The sequence below is a fragment of the Phascolarctos cinereus genome, unplaced genomic scaffold (genome assembly GCF_003287225.1).
Source record: "Phascolarctos cinereus isolate Bilbo 61053 unplaced genomic scaffold, phaCin_HiC Scaffold_9;HRSCAF=440, whole genome shotgun sequence".
Classification (NCBI taxonomy): Eukaryota; Metazoa; Chordata; class Mammalia; order Diprotodontia; family Phascolarctidae; genus Phascolarctos; species Phascolarctos cinereus.
In genome coordinates, this window is record NW_027556402.1 from 131,241,525 (window position 1) to 131,264,660 (window position 23,136).

A 23,136-nucleotide genomic window follows, 5' to 3' on the forward strand; every position below is an offset into this window, starting at 1 on the left:
TCCCAATATATTTTCAAAAGATAACATGGAATAGGAAATATCCATGCAAAGGGGTCATTATTAAATCCACAACACCAGTTGAAGAAACAGCATTAGCTTGTGTGACCTTGAGCAAGTCACCTCTGTGGGCCTCAGTTTCTATACTGTCAAAATGATTGGGTCATGTGAAATTCCATAATTTTCCCCAAAACTTTGAGTTTTCCTGTTTTTCATTCAGGGATTTTTTGACTTTAACTGTTCATTTCTAAAGAGTTCTTACAAAATGACATATACTTTCTCATTCCTTAATCTGTCTCACTAATCAGTCGCACAGCCAATCACTACCACCTTAGCCAAGACCAGTCAGACTAGTTCCATTTAAATTGCTAGCGACTTCTGTCCTCGACTTCATTTAGTTCACAAAGCTGTTGGTATAGCCTGGGATGCAAAGACTTGTCTGTAGTTCTCCGGCACTCCTCTGGGCCTCTGCATTGCTTACCAAAGATGTACCGGTAAGTAAACTGACTCTTAGCTTCTTGGACTTTAGGTTATTTCTAGTTTAAAACAGGACAAATGATGCTATAGAGATGCTTACCACATTAGCCTGTGTGAGTATTAGAGAAAATATTTTCCAAAATTTCCCTTGAAACCATGTCAAAAAAGAGATTTCTGTGATTGATGTCTTTCTTTTCAGATGGTCAGATTATTTTTTTTTCCAGAGATCATTAACATATAAGCTTTGGAAAGGCATTTGAATGGTTGCAAATGGTAGTTGTGTAGTGGGAAGGAGGGCTATTGTTTATTTTACAGTAGAAAATGATTTTATCTTGTTGCTTTATAAAAACTGAAGTGCCTTTTATTTTCAAGTGTATATGTGAGAAATTAGATAAAATAAGTGTATTAGTGAGATTATTTTTATTAATAACATTTAAACTATTGTAGCATAAATAATGTGCATTTTAGAAATTTTAAAAGAAAATATATCAGAATGTAAACTCCTTGACGCCCAGATACAGTCTCACTTCTGTATTTGTATTCCTAGTGCCTAACACAGAGCCTGGCAACATAGTAGGTGCTTAATAAATGCATGTTGATTGATTGGAGATGAAGTTAATTTATCTTGAAGACTGGAATTATTGGAGATCCACTGATGAATCCAAATAAATTCACTAGAAATGATTCATAGACTCAATCTAATGAACTATTACAAGACAGTGATTTGTTTCCTTGTACCCCATCTCCCCAAGTTAAAAATCATAATAAGGTTTGAGTGTGGTATTTTACATTCTGAAAGTGACTAGCATCTTCAGGTTAAACATTTGTTTCCCCTGAGTTACATTTGTTGAGAGTTTGATCAATTACTTTTTCCACTACTCCATAGGAATCGTACAATAGATTCCTAAATGTCATGCAGGTAGTGTCAGAAATAGGATTTGAACTCAGGTACTCAGACTCCTGAATCAATGCTTTTTCCATTGTACTAAGCTCATTTACTGAAGGGGGAAAAAAAGTGGAAAATTAAATTAAGAAAAATAAGCGTATATCTTAATTCCCCCCAGCACTCCTTCATTTTCCATTTCTTAATATTAATAATAAAAACGTATGTATATATAATTTAGAAATCTAGTTACCTGTTAGTAAAATTCTCATAGCATTTGGTGTTTTCTTCTCTCAATACATAGCATATATACAATAAAAGATTTTGAACTGGAAGGGATTTCAGAAGGCATACTTTGCTTGGTGTCTCCAAGTTGATTTCAATTGTAATCAGATTTTTCAAGGCTCCCTACCCATTGTTGTCTTAGAAATCTGGGTTGTTCCTTTTAACCTATGACTCTTGTACTCCTCCCTCTGTCCTCCTTATCTTCAAAGATCATATTGTTGTACTTGAGTGCTTGAGGAAGTCTCTCTGTTTCAAAACTAACACCATATCTTGCCCACACCAGATCTGAAGAATGAACTGTTTGACTCCGAATCAAAGGCTGGAAAGGTAGAGGTGGGGTGGGTGGAGGAAGATGAAGACTGGAACGAATAGAGACCCTAATTTTCCTGTTCTCAGAGGAGCATCCACAGGCAGAATAAAATAAATATGCCTTTAAAGAAATGAAACAATAAATACAGATTTGGAATGCCTTGAAGCATAGAGGTATGCATGAATTCACAAGTCGGTGTGATAGATATTAAGGAGGGCATAAGTGAGAAGGAATTAAATGCAGTTTTCAAGATTCATGAAGTAATACTGCCAACAGGAAATTATGCAAGAAAAAATCTTCAAGGTTTCTGTGGCAAGATAGAAGACAACAGGTATGTAAAATGCTGAGGGGTAAGAGTAGAGTTGAAGTAGGTATTGAGACAAAGTGAATATTACAAATTATGTCATTTTCCTTAAACTTTTATTTTAGTCCATTTCCCATCCTGAGCATAGGGAGGTAAATAAATAAATGCATTATTAAACCATAAAAGTTGAGAAAATTTGCACATAGGCAGGAGAGCAGGAGATAAAGGAAGACAGCATAAAGGGGTAGAAAGTGCTGGATTTAGTCAGAGGACCTGGGTTCAAATCCTGACTCTGCTATTTGCTACCTGGATAATCTTGGGTATATCCTTTCACCTTTCTGGGTTCCTCGTCTATAAAGTGAGGGAATATCTTCTAGGGTCTCTTTTAGTTCTAAATTTATGATCTTATCAACTATATAGCCAGGATGTGTTTGAGAAGGGTAGAAGGCTACTGTGAGAAGACCATGTTAACTCATAATTAACCAACTAGAGATGAATGAAAGAAAAGTCCTCAACAGATTTGAATACAAAGTTACATGTAAATAGATTTACATGGAAGGGATTAAGGCATTTCAAAATGAATAGGGCTTAGGGAAAAGGAAATCAGGGTGGATATAGGGTGGTGATTTTACAACCTATTAGATTAAAATAGGTCAGTTTTTAAAGAGGCCACCCTTTGTCTTATTTAAGCCAACACAATCAAATCTTAATAGGAGACACTGCCCCAGCTCTCATCCTTCTCTTCTAGATAACCTTCTCTTCTGAGTGAGTGCCCTGTACTCCTAGAGGCTACAGCATTTATAGTCATGCTAATTATAAAGTAAAGGATGATTTTAAAAGGGACAAGAAGCTAAAGAGAGGCTATAAGAACAATTTAGGGAGTTTGAGTGAAACCAGGAGGAGTAATCTAATGTACCTGCTAAAAGGTCATTTGTTTGCCAGGAAAACTTGGATACAGTAACCTGCATGAAAGAAACAAAGCCAAAGATGACATCTCCAAAAGTGACTCTTTATCCAAAGGACACTGACAACCAGAGTCCTAGTCCTGTGCAATTAGACACAGTTTGGGAACCAATACATTTTAGAGTTGTCCGAACGTCACACTTGGGAAATTTAGGCTGTGATTGAGGAGAGAAGGAAAACACACACATACATAGAACAGGTAAAAATGTATCCACAAAGAAATTTATAGATAAATACAAATTAATGAGTGAAATGATGTATAATTGGAGAGAGGATGAGGAGTTATCAGAGCTGGGATGGGGTGGGCTCCTATAATTTTATTTTGATTTCAATAGAACAGAAAAGTGGTATTCCAACACCTGGAAAAATTCAATGGTGGGGAGGGTCTAGAGAAGGAAAGCAAAACAGCCAAACCAAAAAGAATATAAAACACATCGTTATTTAAGTTCTATTGACTAAACTTTCTTGACCACTTTTTAATCTAGAAAAAATTTCTTTTATTTGTCTTTATATTATTTTATATTTTATTTCTTTATATACTTAAAAAGGAGTCCCAACAAATTCTTTAAAGAATATTTTTGTGTACCTATCAAGTCCAACTAACAAAATCTTTATTTCTCATCTCCTATTTTATATAAAAGTTTCTGCTTTTAGAATATGACTTTTAGATTCCAAATCTGTATTTTAGTATTGTCTTTTGAAAGGATTTTTTAATTTCTTAAGATTTTGAAGATGTTGATGAGCTTATAGAAGTAATGTCACTCCATTGCCTCCTGACAGAGAGAATCCCTAGGGAATTGGAAGAAATATGGATATAATTTAGTGTAAGCAGACATACCTATCTCATATTAGAGTATCTTAGTAATGTATCATTGATTACTGTCCCATTTCAATGGGCCAGGTGTGAAATTTACATGCTGAAAGAAATGTTTTTGTTCTAAATATTGAAGAATAGGAAAAAGACTAAATCCACCTCTCAATGAAAACATCTACATTTGGGGAGGAGAGATTGGCACTCTAACATAATACAATCACTGTTGCTTAGCTCTTGCAAATGCCTATGACAGGTGGAGGCACTTGTTTTCAAACAAGGACTCCTCATTCCCCATAATCATGTTTTATGCTTCAACAATGACACTAATTAAAGATGGCTCTAACCCCCTGGATCATATAAGATAATATTTGTAAAATGCTTAGCACAGTATCTGGCACAGAATAGGCACTTATTAAATGCTTGTTTCTTTCTCTTCTCTCCTTCCCCCTGGAGGATCTGTTGCCCAGCCCAACGGAAGTAAGAGATTTGGTTGAACTAAAGTTCTAGTTGTGTTAGCTTTGACTTAGAGATAAAAGTTTGGGAAGTTTCTCATGTTATACTTTCCATATAGTTTCTTAGACTATTCCATACTTAGACTATACATACTCACAAAATCATACAAATTAGAGCTAACAGGGACCCCAGAGGCCATTTAATCCATCATGTAGATATGGAAACTGAGGCTTTGAGGTGAAATGGTTTGTTTGAGGTCACAAAGGTAGCAAGTATCAGAGTCAGGATTTGAATTTAGGTCTTCTGATCTTCAGATCTGTCTCTCTTTCCACTATGCCTCCCTCATTCTCACCAAGAGAATTGTTTAGAAGTGTAAAAGTGCTCTGAGAAGTTCAGGTGTGACTTGTTCATCTTTGACTTATGTCGGTTAGAAAGTTATGATACTGTAGTTGTTGAGAATGAGGAATAAAGCTACTGTAACACTGCAGCATGTCAGACTGTTAAAAATTCTCTGAGGATACAGCAGCAAAGAAACTAGGGGTGTGTGTGTGTGTGTGTGTGTGTGTGTGTGTGTGTGTGTGTGTGTGTGTGTAATCAGGATTTTGCCCTAGACCACTGAGGATATCTGAATCCAGAAACATGCTTCCTCTTTATGAACTGGAAGTCTGTTGCCCATGAGCATTGAAAGTCCTTTACTAGTCCTGTGTAATGCTACCTCCACTCCTTTGACCAGTTTCCAGGTCACCACATTACATACCCCTTTCACCCATTGCCTTCCTCTTCTTCTCCCAGATACTAGGGACTCAAGAGCCATCTGCCATGTGGCATTGGCTTGTGATAGATGCCTAACTACTGCATTCATAGGGTAACTGGACTAGGAGTATGTTGGTAAATATTTAACAATAGGCTCTATGAAAAAAAATTGCACAAAACACTTTTGTATTTTCTCCCCTACTTTCTTAAGCTTGGACAATCAACAAAATAAATCAAGCTCTGATTTACAGCATTTGACAGTTTGTGAGGAGTAAATATTCAACTGAAAAATGAATAATCAGCTCTGGTGCATTGGTATGAGCTGGCTCCAGAATACCCCTTATATACCCACCTCCAGAATGCTCCAACACTTCAATTTGTCCAGGCTTCAGGAACCTAGTTACATTTCTGTACAGCATACATTCTCTGTGTTGTACAATCTCTGAGGTTTTTATACTGATAAATAATAATTAGCTTATACAGTATCATTCTTCAAAGAGTTCAAAGGAGTATAAGACTTCATTATGTACATTCTATCTCAAACAGGCAGATATTTTTATTTCTTCTTTGGAAATGTAGAAACCAAGATATGGTTATGTTAAGTATGTTATCTAAAGATAAACATTTAGTAGCAGAACTAAGGTTGGTATCTATGTTTCCTGACTCCCAGTTGAGTTGTCTGACCATAAGTCTTTTCTGTTTGACTGACTAAGATGTCTCATCTCACTGATTACTACTTTATCTTGATTTTGTCAGTAAGTAATTCTATGGCATTTATAAACCCAAAGGGTGTTATTATGGTTAGTAGATAATTTTAACAATAGCTATCTGAAGAAGGCAAATAGCAGGGATTATTGTCTCCATTTTATAGATTAAGAGACTGATGTACCTAAAGATTAGGTCATTTGCATTCAGTCATGTGATTGAGTGAATAAGTCATGTGGTAGATATCAGTGGGAGAAATAAATATATAGAACTTCTTGCAGTATTACAGAATATTAGATTTGGAAGAGACTGGAGAGTCCTTCTAATTTTATGCTCCTCATTTTACAAATGAGAGACCAGAAGCCCTGAAAGGTTAAGTGACTTGTCCACGGCCATGCAGCTACTGAGTGGTAGAGGTACCACTCACACTTAGATCTTAACTTTGAGTCCAGATCTCCTTACTTTGCTTCTGTCTTTGAGGAATCCAGTGCAACAAACCTTCATGAAGTGCCTACTATGGCCAAGGTACAATGCTAACTTTGAGGAAACAAAAGTGAAAACTGACTCACTCTACCCATGAAAGGCTCATAATCTATTGGGGTGATACAATGTGGGCACAGTAACTACATAGAAGCAGGCAAAAGAGAAAATCTGAACAAAATTCTACAGGATGGGATTTTTAACTTAGAGTTCATATACTTAAATTATTTCTTTTAAATGATTATTTATTTTTAGCTTAAAAAAATTTTTTTGAGTTACGAATAATCTTCCTCCTTACAACCCTTCCCTCACTCTCTGAGAAGGCAAGCAATATGATATCAATTATATATTTGAAGTCATGCAAAACATATTTCCTTATTAGCCATGTTACAAAAAAGCAAGAAAAATAAAGTGAGAAAATTGTTTTTCATCATTGCATCAAGTCTTTGTTGATTATCATTGTGATATTGCTGTTTAAATTGTTTTATAACTATATTTCAACATAATTAGTTTCCTTTGTAATTCTATGTATTTTATTCTATGCATTAAAAACACATTATTCTGAGAAAGGTTTCATAGGTTTCACCAGACTGCTAAAGGGGTCCATGATACAGAAAAAAAAAACTAAGAATACTTACTCTAGGAAAATTTGAGGAGGAAAACTTTGATATCAGGAAAAACCTAAGAACAGAGCCTGGAAAACAGAGAAAAATTTTAGCAGATAGAGATAAAGGGGGAGTATAGGTCTAGACTTGGGATATAGACTGTATGGGAGACTGAAGCCCGAATTTGGGGAAGGTCTAGATTATCCAGTTTGATTGGGATGTGCAATAAGTGAAGGAGAACAATGTGAAAGAAATCTGGGAAAGTCATTTGAAGGCAGATCATAAAGGGCTTTAGCTCCTTTCCTTCGTCCTCCCCTTCAACTCTTCTTCATATCTTCTAAAAAGTTTCCTTCTTTTTAATGCTAAATTTCTTGAAAATTACACTATGTCCCATTTCCTCTCCATCTGCTTTCTCCCTAATCTCTTGTCCCTTGCACTTTTATTCTCTCTACTCATCACACCACTAAAAGCTGTTTCCTTATATGGCTCCAGTGACTTCCTATTTGCCAAAGTCAATGGTTTTTTCTCAGTGTTTGGCCTTTTGAGTATCTCTGTAGTGTTTGACACTTGACCATGCTCTCTTTTCTTAATTTCTGTGATACCAAACCATTCTGATTCTATTCCTACAGAGAGTGTAGCAGAATGGAAAAACTGTTGAACTTGAATGAAAAAATTTTTTTTAATAAGTGTTTACTGTCTGCCATGCACTGAACTAAATACTAAATAACTAAATTATTAAATGCTAAATACTAAAAACTAAATTTTCTATTACATAGAAAAATCAAGACAATCTTTTTCTCAAGTTTCTCCTATTTGGTAGAGACGACACATAAAATAAAATTCAATTGTGGGGTAACAAGAGAATCCTAGAAAATCTAAGAATGTAGCAGAAGGGAAGATGGCATGGTCTAGGTGTACTTCCTCAGTAAGTTATGTGACAGCATCAGGGATCTGTAGAGTAGAGAAGCAGGCAAGAAGGTAAGTCTCAGAGAACCTTGGGATGCAATAGCAGGGGAGATAGTAAAACCTTTGGGCCTCTTGAATTCACAAGGTCACTGCTAAGCCTGGACACATCCATGTCCAGATTGATGCTTGGTCATATGATCCAATCAGGTAAAGAGAAGGACTTGGTGCCATGAAGACCTGTGTTCAGATCCTGTCTCTGACACTTACTAGCTATGTGACAATGGGCTGTGAATCACTTAACCTTTCAGTCTCAAACCAATCAACTCATTCCAGTAGATAAAACAGAAGAATATATATCCTCATGTTTAATTAGGTATTACTGGGTATGCCCTGGTAAATTCTTTCAACGAGTTTTTCAATGGGCACATCTACATCTCAGTAAGAAGCCAGAATCAAAGTACTAAACAATTTCTTCTAGGCTTCTAAGCTTCTCAAGCTGACTATTAAACATCCCTGATCAACTCTCTTCATGTAAAAAATGGATAATAGTACTAGCACTACCTACCTCACATGGCTGTTGTGAGGGAGGCATTTTGTAATATGCTATAGCAATATGAGTTAGTGTTTCTTTTTTGTGTTCATAGGCCCTTCTTCAGTCCTGAATATACTCATTTCCCAAGGTCTATAACCTTCTCTTTTCTCTCTATACAGGGTAATTTTATCCAGCCCCACAATTTCCACTATTGTATCTGTACCCTTATTTTTCCAATATAGCCCTAATTCCCTTCTCAGATTCTAGCCTACGTTTCCAACAACTTGTTGGACAACTCTACCTGAACATTCCATAAGTACCACAAACTCAAAGCATTCCCGAACTCACCAGCCTCTTCCCAAACACAGCTAATCTTGATTCTTTTATTTCTATTAATTGCACCACTGTTTTCAAAGACAGTCTTGGAATCTTGGCATCACTTTTGTTTCTTTTTCTCCTTAGACATTACCTTGCTATATCCAATCAGTTGCTAATCTAGTAGAACTAATTCCACAGCATCACTCATCTTTTTCTTTCTCCTTTACCTTCCGACTGTCATCACCTTCATTTAAAGCTCTGATTACTATCATGCTACTGTACCACTTACTAGTTGAATGATTTTGTTGAAGTCATTTAACTTTTTTGAACCTCACTTTCTTCACCTGGAAAATGGAGAAAGTTAAACCTGTAGAATTTACCTCAAAGGGATATTGTAAAAAGTTAAAAGATCTAATGTATATAAAATGATTTTTGTCACTTATTAGTTATTATTTTATCAGTAACAAAACAGTAATTTATTATTATTCATACTACTATTGCTGCTGCTGCTGTTGCTACTACTACTACTACTACTACTACTACTACTACTACTACTACTACTGCTACAAATAATTGGCAGTGTGTTATATTGGATAGAAAGCTGTCCTTGGAGTCAGAAGGACCTGGCTGAAGTCCTTCCTCTGATACCTATAGCTCTGTGATCACAGGTAGGTGTGATCATAATTCTTCAGTACCCTGAAATAATTCTCTACCAGGGGTGGGGAACCTGCAGCCTTGAGGCCACAAGTGTTCCTCTGGGGTTCCCCACCTCTACATCTAAACTAAAACTAAGTTGCAGAAAAGTTGACAGTTTTCCTCAGTGGAGGATGTTTCATCACCGAGAACTTTCAACACTGATGAAATCACAGGTCTGGACCAATTATTATTGTTATCTAGACTATTGAAATTTCTTACTGATGTGTTTCCCTGCCTCCAATCTTTCCCTTCTCCAATCTATCCTATGTATAAATACCAGAGTTGTTTGGAGCACATCTCTGATCATATTCCTTCCCTGGCTCAAAGACCTTCTGTAGCTGACATTTGTCTACCAAGTAGAGTCCAAATTCTAAATACTAAATTCCTTAGTATAGCATTTGAGGTTCTTTACAACATGATTCCATCTTATCTTTCTGTATTTAATTTCTCTTTGCTTCCTTTATAAGAAAGAGTCTTGATTTTGTGTAAAGAGTTGTGGATTTGGAGTCAGGAAACGAGGGTTCAAATCCTGGCGTACTTACCCATACGACTTTGGGTCACTAACTTAATCTCTCTGGGCCTTAATTTCCTCATTAGTAAAATGAAGGAGATAGACTCAGTAATCTATAAGGTCTCTTCCAGTTCTAAATCTGTGGTCCTCTATCATGTAGTCCAGCCAAACCATATCATTAGTTGTTTTCTGAACACACCCCTATGATTTCCTTTCTCTGTGCCTTTGTTCATGCTTTTTCTTCTTTCTGGAATAACCTTCTTTTTCCATCTCCACTTGTCAAAAATATTTTTATCCTTCTCAGTCCAGTTCAGATATCACTTCCTTCAAAAAGACTTTCTGGATATCCCTAGCTGGATGTGTTTTCTCCTGCCTCTGAATCTCCCACAGGACTATGTCTCCTTTTGGAACTTGAGCTGGAGTTATTGTAGACGTATCTTTCTTTTCCCCTTCTGTTCTTTCTCCTTTACACAGGCATATGATTGACAACTCCTTGAATATTGTGTCTTTCTCATTTTTGTTTCTTATTCTTTGCTTAATACAGAACTTTGCACATAGAAAGCATTTTATAAGTATTTGTTGAATTGACTTGACTTGTCTGTCCACTGAGGTAGTACTTATCAAGCAGCAGATTTCAATTATACAGAACTTTGGAAAGGAATCTTTCCAGAGTGGGCTATGCATATTTTTTAATGGAAGAATACCTGTATTTGCACAAAGAAATTCTCAGGCACATTGAATTGTTAGAAACTGAAAAAAATACCCAGGTGCTTACTGTGGGGTTGTATTTTGATTTTATTCAATCTAAATGAAAAGTATAATACAAAATAAAGACCAAACAGGGGGTTGTTAAAAAAAAAAAAGCCTGCACCGCCCTTCTCCTCCGCCCTCATCGGTTTACTTCTTTTGAATGGTACCTGGGAAAAATCCAGTGAGTACAGAACCCATATCCCTCAAAAGAAGATGTTTGGACTTGGGAATTCTTCCTCTGCAGTGAAGATGGTGAGTGTGGGAGTTAGCACAGAGCCCAGCCACAGAAGGTCCAGTCATGGAGTCTGGCAGATGGGGCAGGAGGTAGAAACAGATGAAACTGTTCTTCGAAGGAGGCAAAAGCAGATAGACTATGGGAAAAGAACAGTTGGTTACCAGTGCTTCTTGCGGCAAGTTCCTAAGGCAGCATGGCAGCAGGGACTTCACCCTCAAACACCTGACAAAAGCTGAAGGTACAGCTGACTAATTATGATTACTGTAATAATAATAATCACAAACTTGTATAAAAGCACACAGTCATTTTTATTAGTCGTTATTGCATAACAAAATTCTATGAGGTAGATCAGCATAACTATTAAAAGAGAGAGAGGTCAAATATAGTGGAAAAAGCATAGGGACCAGAGGATATGTTCTGGTTGAGTAGCAATGCCCTTGAATCAAGGTGAGTCACAACCTCGCAGTCTCTCAGTTTTCCTACTTGTAAAATGGGAATAATTAACCTTGCCTACTATAAAACTCACAGACATATAGTCAAGACTAATGGATAAATATAAGTAAAGCACTTTGAGCATGTCATAAAAATTATAAAGACTACCCAAGCTATTATTAAGTAATTTGGTCTACATTCCACAGGGCAAAGTGGGAAAGCTGGGGTTTGAGGTCTCAGATACCAGCATTCTAGCTTGTTGCTCCAAACCATATACCTCATGACTGACAATTAATTTTCTGTAGAGGTCTCAGCAGAAGTGTTGGTGTAGAGTCGGTTGGGTAATAATTGGTGAGATCATCTCCTTAGGCAGAAACCACAAGAAATGCAACAAATGTAACACCTCCCTTCTCAAGCCTTCTTTTCTCAGAGGAAATTATTGAAGAAAAGCCTTCTGCCTTGATGACAGCCGATTCACCCCAATTTTTCTTTTCTTTTCACATTCTTTCCATCTTCTTTCACTCTTGGAAACTTGGGCCTTCCCAGAAGACACTGCATCCCTGCCCACCCTTCCCAGTGTAAGGTGCTTCTGCTCTTTTGTTTCTTGTGACATGTTGGCTACTCTTTCTCCTTTCTCATGAAATTCAGTAGCTAGGTGAATTTTGTGATTCATGGGTTCTTGGTCTGATGTCCATGAATTTGTTTTTAAAATATTTTAATAACTATTTCCCTATAATTTAATAACTATTTCCTCTGTATTCTTATATATTTTATTTTATGCATAAAAAAATGTTATTCTGAGAAGAGGTCTATAGGCTCCACCAGACTACCAAAGGGGTCTAGGGCATAAAAATGGTTAAGAGTCCCTGATCTAATTCAATGTCTGCTCTTATACTTGAAATTACAAGGGAATCTCAAAATCCATGTTGAGGTACTCTCAAGTACCCTGGTCTCATAGTTTATTAACCTCCTAAACTTCCATGACTTATCTCTCTCAATTGTTAGTACTGCCTCTTCACTTTCTGTTTACTCTTACTCTCTTCAATCTCTATTTATTTGGATACCTGTTAAGTTCCTTCAGGAAAATGTAAGCTCCCTGAGGGAAGAGGCGTTTTTGTTTTGTCTTTGTACCTCAAGCACTTAACAAAGTGCTCAAGCCTTAAAGTTTTTGCTTCATACTGATTTCATCAATGTGGAGAACTCTAGGTGCAAAAACTCCCTTCATCATGCAGATTTGCAATTTGAGCTCTAACTTCTACTCTTAGTGAATTGTTTGGAGTACTGAAATTAAGTGACTAGCTCATGTTTGTGTGGCTAGTATGTACCAGAAGCAAGACTTTAAACTGAGTCTTTCTGACTTCAAAGTTTGCTCACTAGACACTAGGCCAAATTGTCTGGCAAGTAATCACTGTTATGATTTTTAAATTTATCAGTGGAAACAATGAAATAATTGAGACCCTTGCGTATGGCCCTCAATAAATGATTATTGAACTGAATTTAATCCTGAATTGAATTAGTAAAGGGGAAAAAATGCAAGTATATTTAAACCTCACTAATCTGGAATCATTGGAATTAAGTCTTGGCCTTTTCTTAATCCTCATCCTTCTTGCTTTCTCTGCAGCCTTTGACATTGTCAATCACCCTCTTAATAATCTCTTCTTTCTAGGTTTTCTCTCTTCTGGTTTTCCTCATATTTCTCTGGTCACTATTGTACCTTCTTTGCTGGATCTTTATCCATGTCATGACTTCTAACTGTGATGGGACTCCCAATGTTCTGTCCTGGGTTCTCTTCTCTTTTCCTTCTATACGATTTCATTTGATCTCCTCAGTTCCCCCATGCTTTCAATTATCATCTCTCAAATGACTCTCTCAGAATTAACCTTTCTTCTGACTTCTGGTCTTGAATCTGGTTGCTTAATGTGCATCCCATAGACATCTTAAACTTGACATGTCTAAAACTAAATTCATTGTTCCCTCAAACCCTTTTGTCTTCTTAATTTCCCTAATACTATTGAGGGTACCACCACCCTCCCAGTTGCCCAGACTCAAAACTGAAGTATCTTTCTTGGCTCTGATTTCTTTCTCTTCCCCCATATCAATTAGTTGTCAAATCTTGTTATTTCTCTGGTTATAACATCTCTTGTTAATGACCCCTTCTTTCTACTCACAAAGTGCAACCCTGGTGCAGGCCCTTATCATCTTATTCCTGGTCTATTGCAGTAGCCAGCTGATTGCTCTCTCTGCCTCAAGTATCTCCCCACTCCAATCCACTTTCCACATAGCTGTACCATTGATGTTCCAAAAACACTAATCTGACCATATCACTGCCTTTGCAATAAATTCCAGTGGCTCCCTATTACCTCTAGGATAAAATATAAGATACTCTGTTTGGCTTTCATAGCCCCTTATTACCCTGGCCCCTTCCTACCTTTCTGGTCTTCTTACACCTCACTCCTCTCAACGTACTCTGTGATTCAGTAGCACAGGCCTCCTTGCTGTTCCTTACACCAGATATTCCATCACCGGACTCAGACCATTTTTGTTGGCTGTCTCTTATCCTGCAGCATTATCCCTCCTCACCTATGCCTCCCGGTTTTCCTGGCTTCCTTCAGGTCTCAGCTAAAGACTCACCTTTGGCAAGAAGCCTTTTCTGATCCCTACTAATGCGAGTGCTTTCTCTCAGTGATTATCTCCAATTATGTATGTGTATATAAATCTTATTTGTGCATAGTTGTTTGCATATTGTCTCCCTCGTTAGACTGTGAGCTCCTTGAGAACAGGGACTGTTTTTGCTTTACTTTGTATCTCTAGCACTTAGCATGGTACCTGGCACATAGTAGGTCCTTTACAAATGTATGTTGACTGAGTGACTAAACAAGCAGTCTGAATAATATGTTATTTTAAAAATAAATTTCACGTTATTCCTTTTATTTAATAAAATACATATGTGTGGCATACCAATTTACAGTTTACAAAGAACTTTCTTTATAATAGTCCTGTGAAATAGATGTCACAAATATTACTATCCCCATTTTCACAGGTGAGAAATCGTGGCCTAAAAAGTACAGTGTTGCTTCAAGTCACAAGGCTAGTCAGTACTAGGGATAGGACTCGAACCCATGTCTTTGCACTCTAAGGCCAGTGTTTCTTTAAGGAACACTCCCTCCTATATACTTAACTATTCTGCAAAGCTAGCAAAAGAGGCAGCTTGTTATAATGGCTAGAGTGCTGGCTTTCAAGTCAGAAATACAGGTTTAAGTCTTGTCTATGACAAATATTGGCTACAGACTTCAGCAATGCAATTTACCTCTCTCTATATAGGTAGTTCTAAGTCTCAGAACCATTTCTAGAAATGTTTCTTAGAGCAGATGAGTTTAACAAATAGGTAAAAATGATTTATCCCTCTTTTAGGTAAATTGCATGCCACTGCCCCTTCCCCTTTATAATATTTATTTGTTTAGTAACCCTTCCAAGCTTTTTTTTTTCCTTGCATGAAGAATACATGGGTAAATGAGTCAAGCCTTAAATTCCATTCTCTATGCTCAGCTCTGGCCTCTTTCTGTACTCAGCTCCAGGGCTGAACTAGAGTCAGCTCCCAGAACCAATTGTTAAATTATCAGTGGGAGGATTTATGCCTTGGAAATTGACAAATACTGCAAATAAGGGTTTATTTATTGTTTTGTTGATGTTGAGATTTAAGAAAGTATTGGAAAAATGTTAATAATGAAGATTAAAGTGAAAAGTGTATGGGCCTGCTTTTTTTTCCTCCCTCAGAGAGTGAACTGAGCAGGAGTGTCCTGAAAAAGCATTTTTTTTTTCAGGACACTCCTGCTTAGTTCTCTTTTCTGCTAGATCTGTAGGTTCCCTTTTTTTCTCTTTTCCAAGGCCAAGGCTGGGTTTTTAAAACCCTTGACATTGAATGTCAAGTTAGCAAGAATTTGTTAAGTGTCTGCTATATGTCAGGCACCGTGCTAAATATGAAGGATAGAAAGAAAAGCAAAAAGTCACTGCTCTCGACTCACAATCTAATGGAGGAATTCAGTCTAATGGATGTCTATCGATGAAGGACATAGGTTACACATTCGTTATTCCTCACACTTGCTACATGACCTACCCATGTCTTTTTCTCACTCTATGTTCCCAAATCAATACATTGAGCTATATTTAGTACATATTATGTGCAAGGCATTATACTGGGCACTAGAGAAACAAAGACAAAACAAAACAAAAAAAAGTCTCTTCTCCCTGGAAACTCAGCAGATATAACATGTAAATGCCATCTACATGATGATTTGAGAGCAAAGAAAGAACTAAAACTAGGAGAACCAGGAAAGGATTTCTTTAAGAGTTAGCACATGATTTTAATCTTTAATGATGGTAGAGATTCTAAAGGAGTGGAAGTGAGAAAGAACTAAAATTCAGCTTGTGGGACAGCCTGTGACATGACACAAAGGTGTATGGAAAGCTGGGTAGGCAAGTTTGGATGAAATATAGAAGCCCCGAAGGATAATAATGTGAAATAAGTCTGGAAAGGACAGGCTAGGGCTAGGCTGTGATGGGCTTTAGAGGCTAAGGTTAAAAGTTTGTACTTTAAAAGTGCTATACTCAATAGGTAGCCATTGTAGGGTCTTGAGAAGGAGAGTGGAATGTTTTAAGAAGACTATTCTGACAACAGTGTCCAATTAGGACAATTGTAATAGTGCAGGAGGGAAACAATGAGAGTATAAACTAGATGGTGGCTTATGGGTTGAGAAAAAGCAAGCGTTGAAATATGTTCTTGAGGTATAATCAGTAAATTTGGCACTTGATTGTCTATAGGATGTATGAGAGAGAAGATCGAAGATGGTCCTGACATTTTAAACTCAGGTGACTGGTAGGATGGTGGTGCCCTTAATAGAAAAAATGAATTTTGGAGGAAAGGTGGTTATGGGAGCAAGAGAATGAGATCAATTTTTGAATATGTTGAGTAGTGAGGTCAGAAGCCAGATTATAAGCAGTTGAGAAGTTAATGGTAAGTAAGGATGTGGAAGTAATGAGTAGAGATGTATTTTTTTAGGAGTTTGGCTATGAAAGGGAGAACAACAGTAAATGACAATATCTGTTTTGCCATTTCTCCTTTGCAGTTCTTCATTGGCAGTGTTTTACAGGCTGCTCGTGTACTTACACTCTCTGTTGTCCTTTGGATGACCTGCAATTTTAATTCTTTGGAGATTGTGTTATATTATTACTCACTGTAATATGGCATCACCAGAAGAATATTGACACGCTTTTTTTTTAGGGAGGAGTTTGGGATCATTAATAGTACTGCACAATTTCATAAATACGATCTAGCTTGCCTTCTTTCTCCTATTCAGTTTTAGGCCCATTTCATTGTCCATTTGCAAGGTCTGTCTATGTGCAGTGATGTACAAACTCCACGGGTTGTTCAATCTACTGCCTACTATAGTCTGAAACGGAGTCATTCTTAGGTCTTGGGACTTACAAAAACAGATAGTGGGCTTAATTTAGCTCATGGACTATGGTTTGCCAATCTCTGGTCTGGACAGTAGGCTTGAAGTAAAGAAGACCTGGATTAAAATCCTGTCTCAGATGTTTGCTACTTGTGTGACCCTGGGCAAGTCACTCAACCTCTCAGCCTCAGTCTCCTCATCTATATGATGAGGAAGCTAGACTAGATGGTCTCTAAAGTTCCTTCTGGGTCTAAATCTATATTTCTACGATTCATTCAGTTTTTCCTCTGTGGATAGTTAGGCCAAATACTTTTGAGTGATGATGCATCTCATTTAAGGGGTAGCATCCCATAGAGGATGATAAACTGACCTTTGAACCAGAAAGACCTGGGTTTGTGTTTCACCTTTGACACTAATTGTTTGACCATGGAGAAATCACCACGCTTTTGACAACTCTCTAAGACTAAATGTTGTAAAGAAGATGCCACTCTGTATTGTGTTAGAGTTTTCTTTTTCTCGTTTGGGAATTTCCCATACCAATAAAATCATAGGTCTGGTCCCTATCTCTTATAGATGTCACTTAGGAGGCTCTGCAGTGTTAGAGGCTTTGATGCAATCTGCAAAATGTCATTTGCAAACAAGAACTTAACTGAAGGAAGGTTTCATTTTTAGAGCATAAATGTATACTATTTTGCTTCATAAACTCCTTCACTCTCCTCCACAATCTTCTTTCTTAGATTTTAAGGTCCTAGAAGGCAGAGGCTATATATATTCAACACACTTTTCTGAGCACCTGGATAGGAGCTTAATGGAGAGCTTTGCTGATATCATATACCTTAGATCACAGACATTCCTATACTTTTATGGTTCCATTAATATTTTTGCACCTTTCTCTTTGAGCTCAAAGAGATAGTGATATGCTATCTTCAGAATGTCCTTTTAAAAGTAAGTGGAATTAGAAATTATTGCCTGTATTTTTTAGATGGCTAAATAAAGGCATGGGGCAGCTAGGTGGCAGTGTATAGAGTGCTGAGCCTGGAGTCAGGAAGACATCTTCCTGAGTTCAAATCTGGCTTCAGATACTTACTAGCTGTGTGACTCTGAGGAAGTCACTTAACTCTGTTTGCCTCAGTTCCTTATCTGTAAAAATGAGCTGGAGAAGGAAATAGCAAACACTCAAGCATCTTTGCCCAGGAAATCCCAAATAGGTTAATGAAAATCATAGATAAATGAAAAATGACTGAACAACAAATAAAGGCATGGAAGGATTATGGAGGATAATAGCTAATCAGTGAGAGAACAGTCTACGGACTGAGGGAGCTATCTTTCCATAAAGGGAAGTCTTAATCCGTGTTACATAGCCCTGGGTTGGCAATCAGAAGAATGGGTTTGTATCCTGGTTCTGCTATTTACTACTCCTATAACTGTAAACAAACCACAGGATCCCTGGGCCTTATTTTTCTCATCTGTTACATAAAGAGATTGAACCAGATGATTTCTAAACCCTCCATCCTAGGACATCATCAAAGCAAACATAAAAAAAATCCCATTAAGCGCTATTAATAAAAGTGCTTTGTGGATGGCTGTGTAAAGCCTGTTAAACCAATATTCATTTAACAAATATTAAATACCTACTGGTATTTAATATGCAGAGTTCTGTGTTGTGTGGTGAGGCAAGTCTAAGATTTAGATAACACAGGTTTTTGCCCTCTTGGAGCTTGTTCTCTAGTGATAATTAACCACAATGTTAGTTGGTTATCTATAATGCCAGTAATTTGACATTCCTAAAGCACAGTTCTAACCATATCACTTTCCAGTTTAAGAAACTCCAGGGATTCCCTCTGCTTGCCTCTATCACAAAATTTAAACTCCTCTGTTTGGTTTTTATAGTCCTACCCAATTGGATCCCTTACCTGCTTTTCCAGGCTTATTCATGTTCCTCTTCTTGATACATTTCATATTTAGCAGCTGTTCCCCATGGCCAAAGTGCATTCTATCTTGTGTCTTGGGCCTTTGTATGCACTGCCTCTAATATGCCTAGAATGTACTTTCTTTTTTATCTCTGTTAGAATTCCTAGGTTCCTTGAAAACAAAGCTCAAGTATCATGTCCAATTAGAAACTTATCCTGAACTACCCAGGTGATAGTGCTTCCCCCCAATTATTTTGTCATGTTTTCTTTTTGATTTTATATATGAAATTCCTCTTTGTATGAGAGAGACAGAGAGACAGAGACACAGAGACAAAGAGGGAGAGAGAGAGACAGAGAGACAGACAGAGAGAAAGAGAGAGACAGAGAATCTTCAAGATAGGCTCACACTTTTGTTCTTCTCCATAGTGAGGTCGACTCATTTATAACAAACATTTGCTCAAAAATGCAATAAAAATAGCTCTCTTTATCTGTAGCAAAAGGCATTATAAAAATACAGACAGCAAATAAACATGATTTAGAGAGAGCATGAAACTCCTGAGATATCAATTCATCAGGCAGCAGTGAAGCAGAGGAGGGTGAGGGGAAAGAAAGGAGATAAACTCACCAGCTTGTATGGTGGCAGCAAATTCTGTCAGGATAGATCACTCCTTACGAGGGTCGGTCAACCAGACAAGACTTCAACTGTTCATGATTATATTTAGTTTGGGCTAGCAGCAGCAGCAGTAGCACCCTTCAATTGCAATCTGCTGGCTGATCATCTAGTTTGTGTCCACCCCCAGGCTCCAAAGGTTTCCAAGCTTTCCCGATCCTGCACAGCTTCTGCATCCCATGATACTTTATTTTCTCCTTTCAGTTATGAAAAACTACACTTCTTATCAGCACCCTGGCTGATAAAGGCTCTATATTTGTATTTAGTGTATCTCTTAATACAATGAAAGCTTCTTAAAGGCAGAGACATTTTTTTTGGTCTTCCTATCACCAGTTAATAACTCTGGGCCTGTAAGAGGTGCTTAGTAAACGTTTGTTAAATAAGATTGTAGAAGAAATGAATAGAATTGCCCCAAACCCCTCCAAATACCTGTAAAAAATGACTCCAAATGAATTCTAGAGCAGAAGAAATGAATAGCATTGGAAACCAAAAAGGATATGTGAGATCTAGGGGAAAATGTCTATTGAGATCAGTGAGGGGATAGTAGTTGATGAGGTGGCATTTGAGTTTTAAAGACTGAGTAAGCAGTCAGTAGGTGAAGAGGAGGAGGTAGGAAATTCCAGATGCAGGGAATTAGGTGAGCCAAATCGAAATATGGTGCTCAGAATACTGAAGTCTAATTGTAGTGTAGAGTCCCTTGAGGGGAACCAATGTTAGACAGGGCAATGTCAGGTTATGGAGGTCTTTGATATATTAAAAAAAATTTTTTTTGACAGAGAGTTTTGCCTGGAGCTAGTGAGAACTTCTCATTCTCTAAAACTATACTATATATAAAACACTATGTATCTAGTCCAGACAGACATGTAGTCTTGCTCTTAGAAAGGGAGGTGCATGTATACTACCTTCTGAGATTATCTTTCCCTGGAGACAAACAACAATTAAAGCTTTACATAGTAAACTACTTCTTGACTGGCAAGGGGAAGCAGGAAGATTCCCAGGTACTAATGAACAGATAAATATTTGTTTAGTAGTCAAAAACCAAAAAACCTCCCAAAAACCAAACAAAAAACTCAAACCTAGAAATAGACTTGGCAAAGGATTTAGAAGTGTTGAGTATATTCAACCATTTAACCCACTGAGTAGCCCTAGATGAGACACATGATTTCTCAGGGATTTTATTTAGACATCTCTAAAATATCCCTGTTTACCTACACAGCTATCCCCTCTCTCTCTGTCTCTCTCTGTCTCTCTCTCTCCCCCTCTACCAAAATGTGTTATTGCAAGAATTTTGAAACACTACTGAAATATTCTCCCTTAATTTCATTTTATGCCATCTCTGACAGGGTCTTTAATAACAAGAACAAAAATGATAAATAATAATAGAAAATTGAATCATATTAAGATTAATAGATAATAAGGCCTTAGGAATCATTTAGCTCAATGGCATATAATAATAATAGAATAAAATAAGTCATGCTTACATCATGTTTTGAAATTTATAAAACCACCTTATAACATAAGTAGTTTAAGTATTGTTTTCCCTCTTACAAATGAAGAAACTGAGGATCAGACACATTAAGCTGACTTGCCTATAATTATAATGCTGATATGCTATTCTGCCTCCCTTAGAGAAATATTTTTGAAAGAAATATGAAATAAAATTATTCTCAACAAACCTTGAGAGGCAGCTGGTGGTGCTGTGGATAGAGTGCTGGGCCTGGAGTCAGGAAGATTCATCTTCCTGAGTTCAAATCTAGCCTCAAACATTTACTAGCAGTGTGACTCTGGTCAAGTCACTTAACCCTATTTGCCTCAGTTTCGTCATTGATAGAACAAGCTGGAGAAGGAAATGGCAAACCACTCCAGTATCTTTGCCAAGAAAACTCCAAATGCATCATGAAGACTCAGACACGACTGAACAATAACAACAACAAAGCTTGATTGCCTTGTAAAGTGTGTACTATTTTTAACTTTTTGTTTTGTTTTGTTTTGTTTTTCTTAGTTATATCAGAAACCCATTTGGGCAGAGATTGTGTCTAATGATAGCAATGTATCAACAAGTATTTATTAAATACCTACTATGTGCTGGGCATTAGGGAGCCAAATACAAAAGTAAGATAACCTTGCCCTCAAGGAGTTTACATTCTACTGTGGAAGGCCAACATGAACACAGATTAAATAAATATAGTGTGCACAAAATACACTAGCAATTTGAAGACTAACAAGACAATCAGTAAAGGACTTTTCTCTCCATTTAACAGTATTTTATTTTAGTTTTCCAATTACATGTAAAGATAGTTTTCAACATTCACTTTTATAAGATTTTGAATTCCAAATTTTTTTCTCCCTCCCCCCCCCCGCCCCAACTCTGGACAGCAAGTAATCTGGTTTAGGCTATACATGTACATATTATATATAGTTTATTTTATGCATTTAAAAAAACATGATTCTGAGAAAGTCTTCACCAGACTGACTGACAAAGGGTTCACCAGACTGACACAGAAAAGGTTCAGAACCCCTCATCTACACTATGGACTTTGAAAGGTCAGTGGGCAGGAAAGGATATTATTAAAACTATATTTAAAAAAATTAAATATGTTAAAAAAAATTTTTGGCAGAGAGTATTGCCTGGAGCCAGTCAGGAGATGGAGTGTGATGGGTGAGGAAATGCAAGTAGGCTCATCAGAGAATGGTGGAGGGAGGTAACGGGTGAAAAGACTGGGAAGGGATATTTCCACATTAGTCATTCTGTGAAAGAAGAATCAGAACAAGAGGGAAAAAACACAAGAAAGAGATCTCCCACCCTCCAAAAAAAAAAGAGAGAAAATAGTGTGCTTTGATCTGTATTCAGACTCCATAGTTTTTTCTCTGAATGTGGATAGCATTTTCCATCATGAGTCTTTTGGAATTGTCTTAGATCATTGTATTGCTGAGAAGAGCTAAGTCTATCAAAGCTGATCATAGCACAGTGTTGCTGTTATTGTGTACAATGTTCTCCTGGTTCTGCTCACTTCACTTAGCATCAGTTCATGTAAGTCTTTCCAGGTTTTTCTGAAATGTGCCTGCTCATCATTTCTTCTAGCACAATAGTATTCCATTACATTCATGTACTACAACTTGTTCAACCATTCCCCAATTGATGGGCATCCCCTCAATTTCTAATTCTTTGCCACCACACAAAAAATCTGCTGTAAATATTTTTGTGCATACGGGTCCTTTTCTCTCTTTTATGATCTCTTTGGGATACAGACCTAGTAGTGGTGTTGCTAGATGAAAGGGTATGCACAGTTTTATAGCCCTTTGGGCATGGTTTCAAATTGTTTTCCAGAATAGTTGTATCAGAGTAAAGGACTTTTGAAAGAGGTGGCACTTGAGCTAAGCCTTGAAGAGAACTGAACATTCTATGAGGTAGAGATGAGGAAGGAGAGCATTCCAAGTAGTGAGGACAGCTTGTGAAAAATTGTGGAAGTGGAAAACAGAACATTATGAATACGAAAAAGCAAATAGGTCTGTTTAGCTGGAACATAGAGTGCATGTAGGGGAGTAGTATGTAATTGGCCTGGAAAGGTAGACTGGATATGAATTGTAATGGGCCTTAAATGCTAAACAGAAGAGTTTATACTTCATCCTAAAGGCCATGGGGGCTTCCTGAAGCTTGAGGAATGCTATGCTCAGAACTGCGAGGTAGGATTATCAA

At 37.2% G+C, this 23,136-nt stretch overlaps 1 protein-coding gene across 1 annotated transcript in view; it reads left to right on the forward strand.

Moving 5' to 3' along the window:
* Positions 1-409: 409 nt before the first annotated feature.
* Positions 410-23,136, forward strand: part of LOC110217408 (transmembrane protease serine 11E-like) — a 61,011-nt gene continuing 38,284 nt past the window's right edge. The window contains exon 1 of the mRNA XM_020999805.2: positions 410-491. Within this exon, the coding sequence (XP_020855464.1) occupies positions 484-491 (8 nt within the window). The 5' untranslated portion in view covers positions 410-483. The remainder of the gene's footprint in view (positions 492-23,136) is intronic.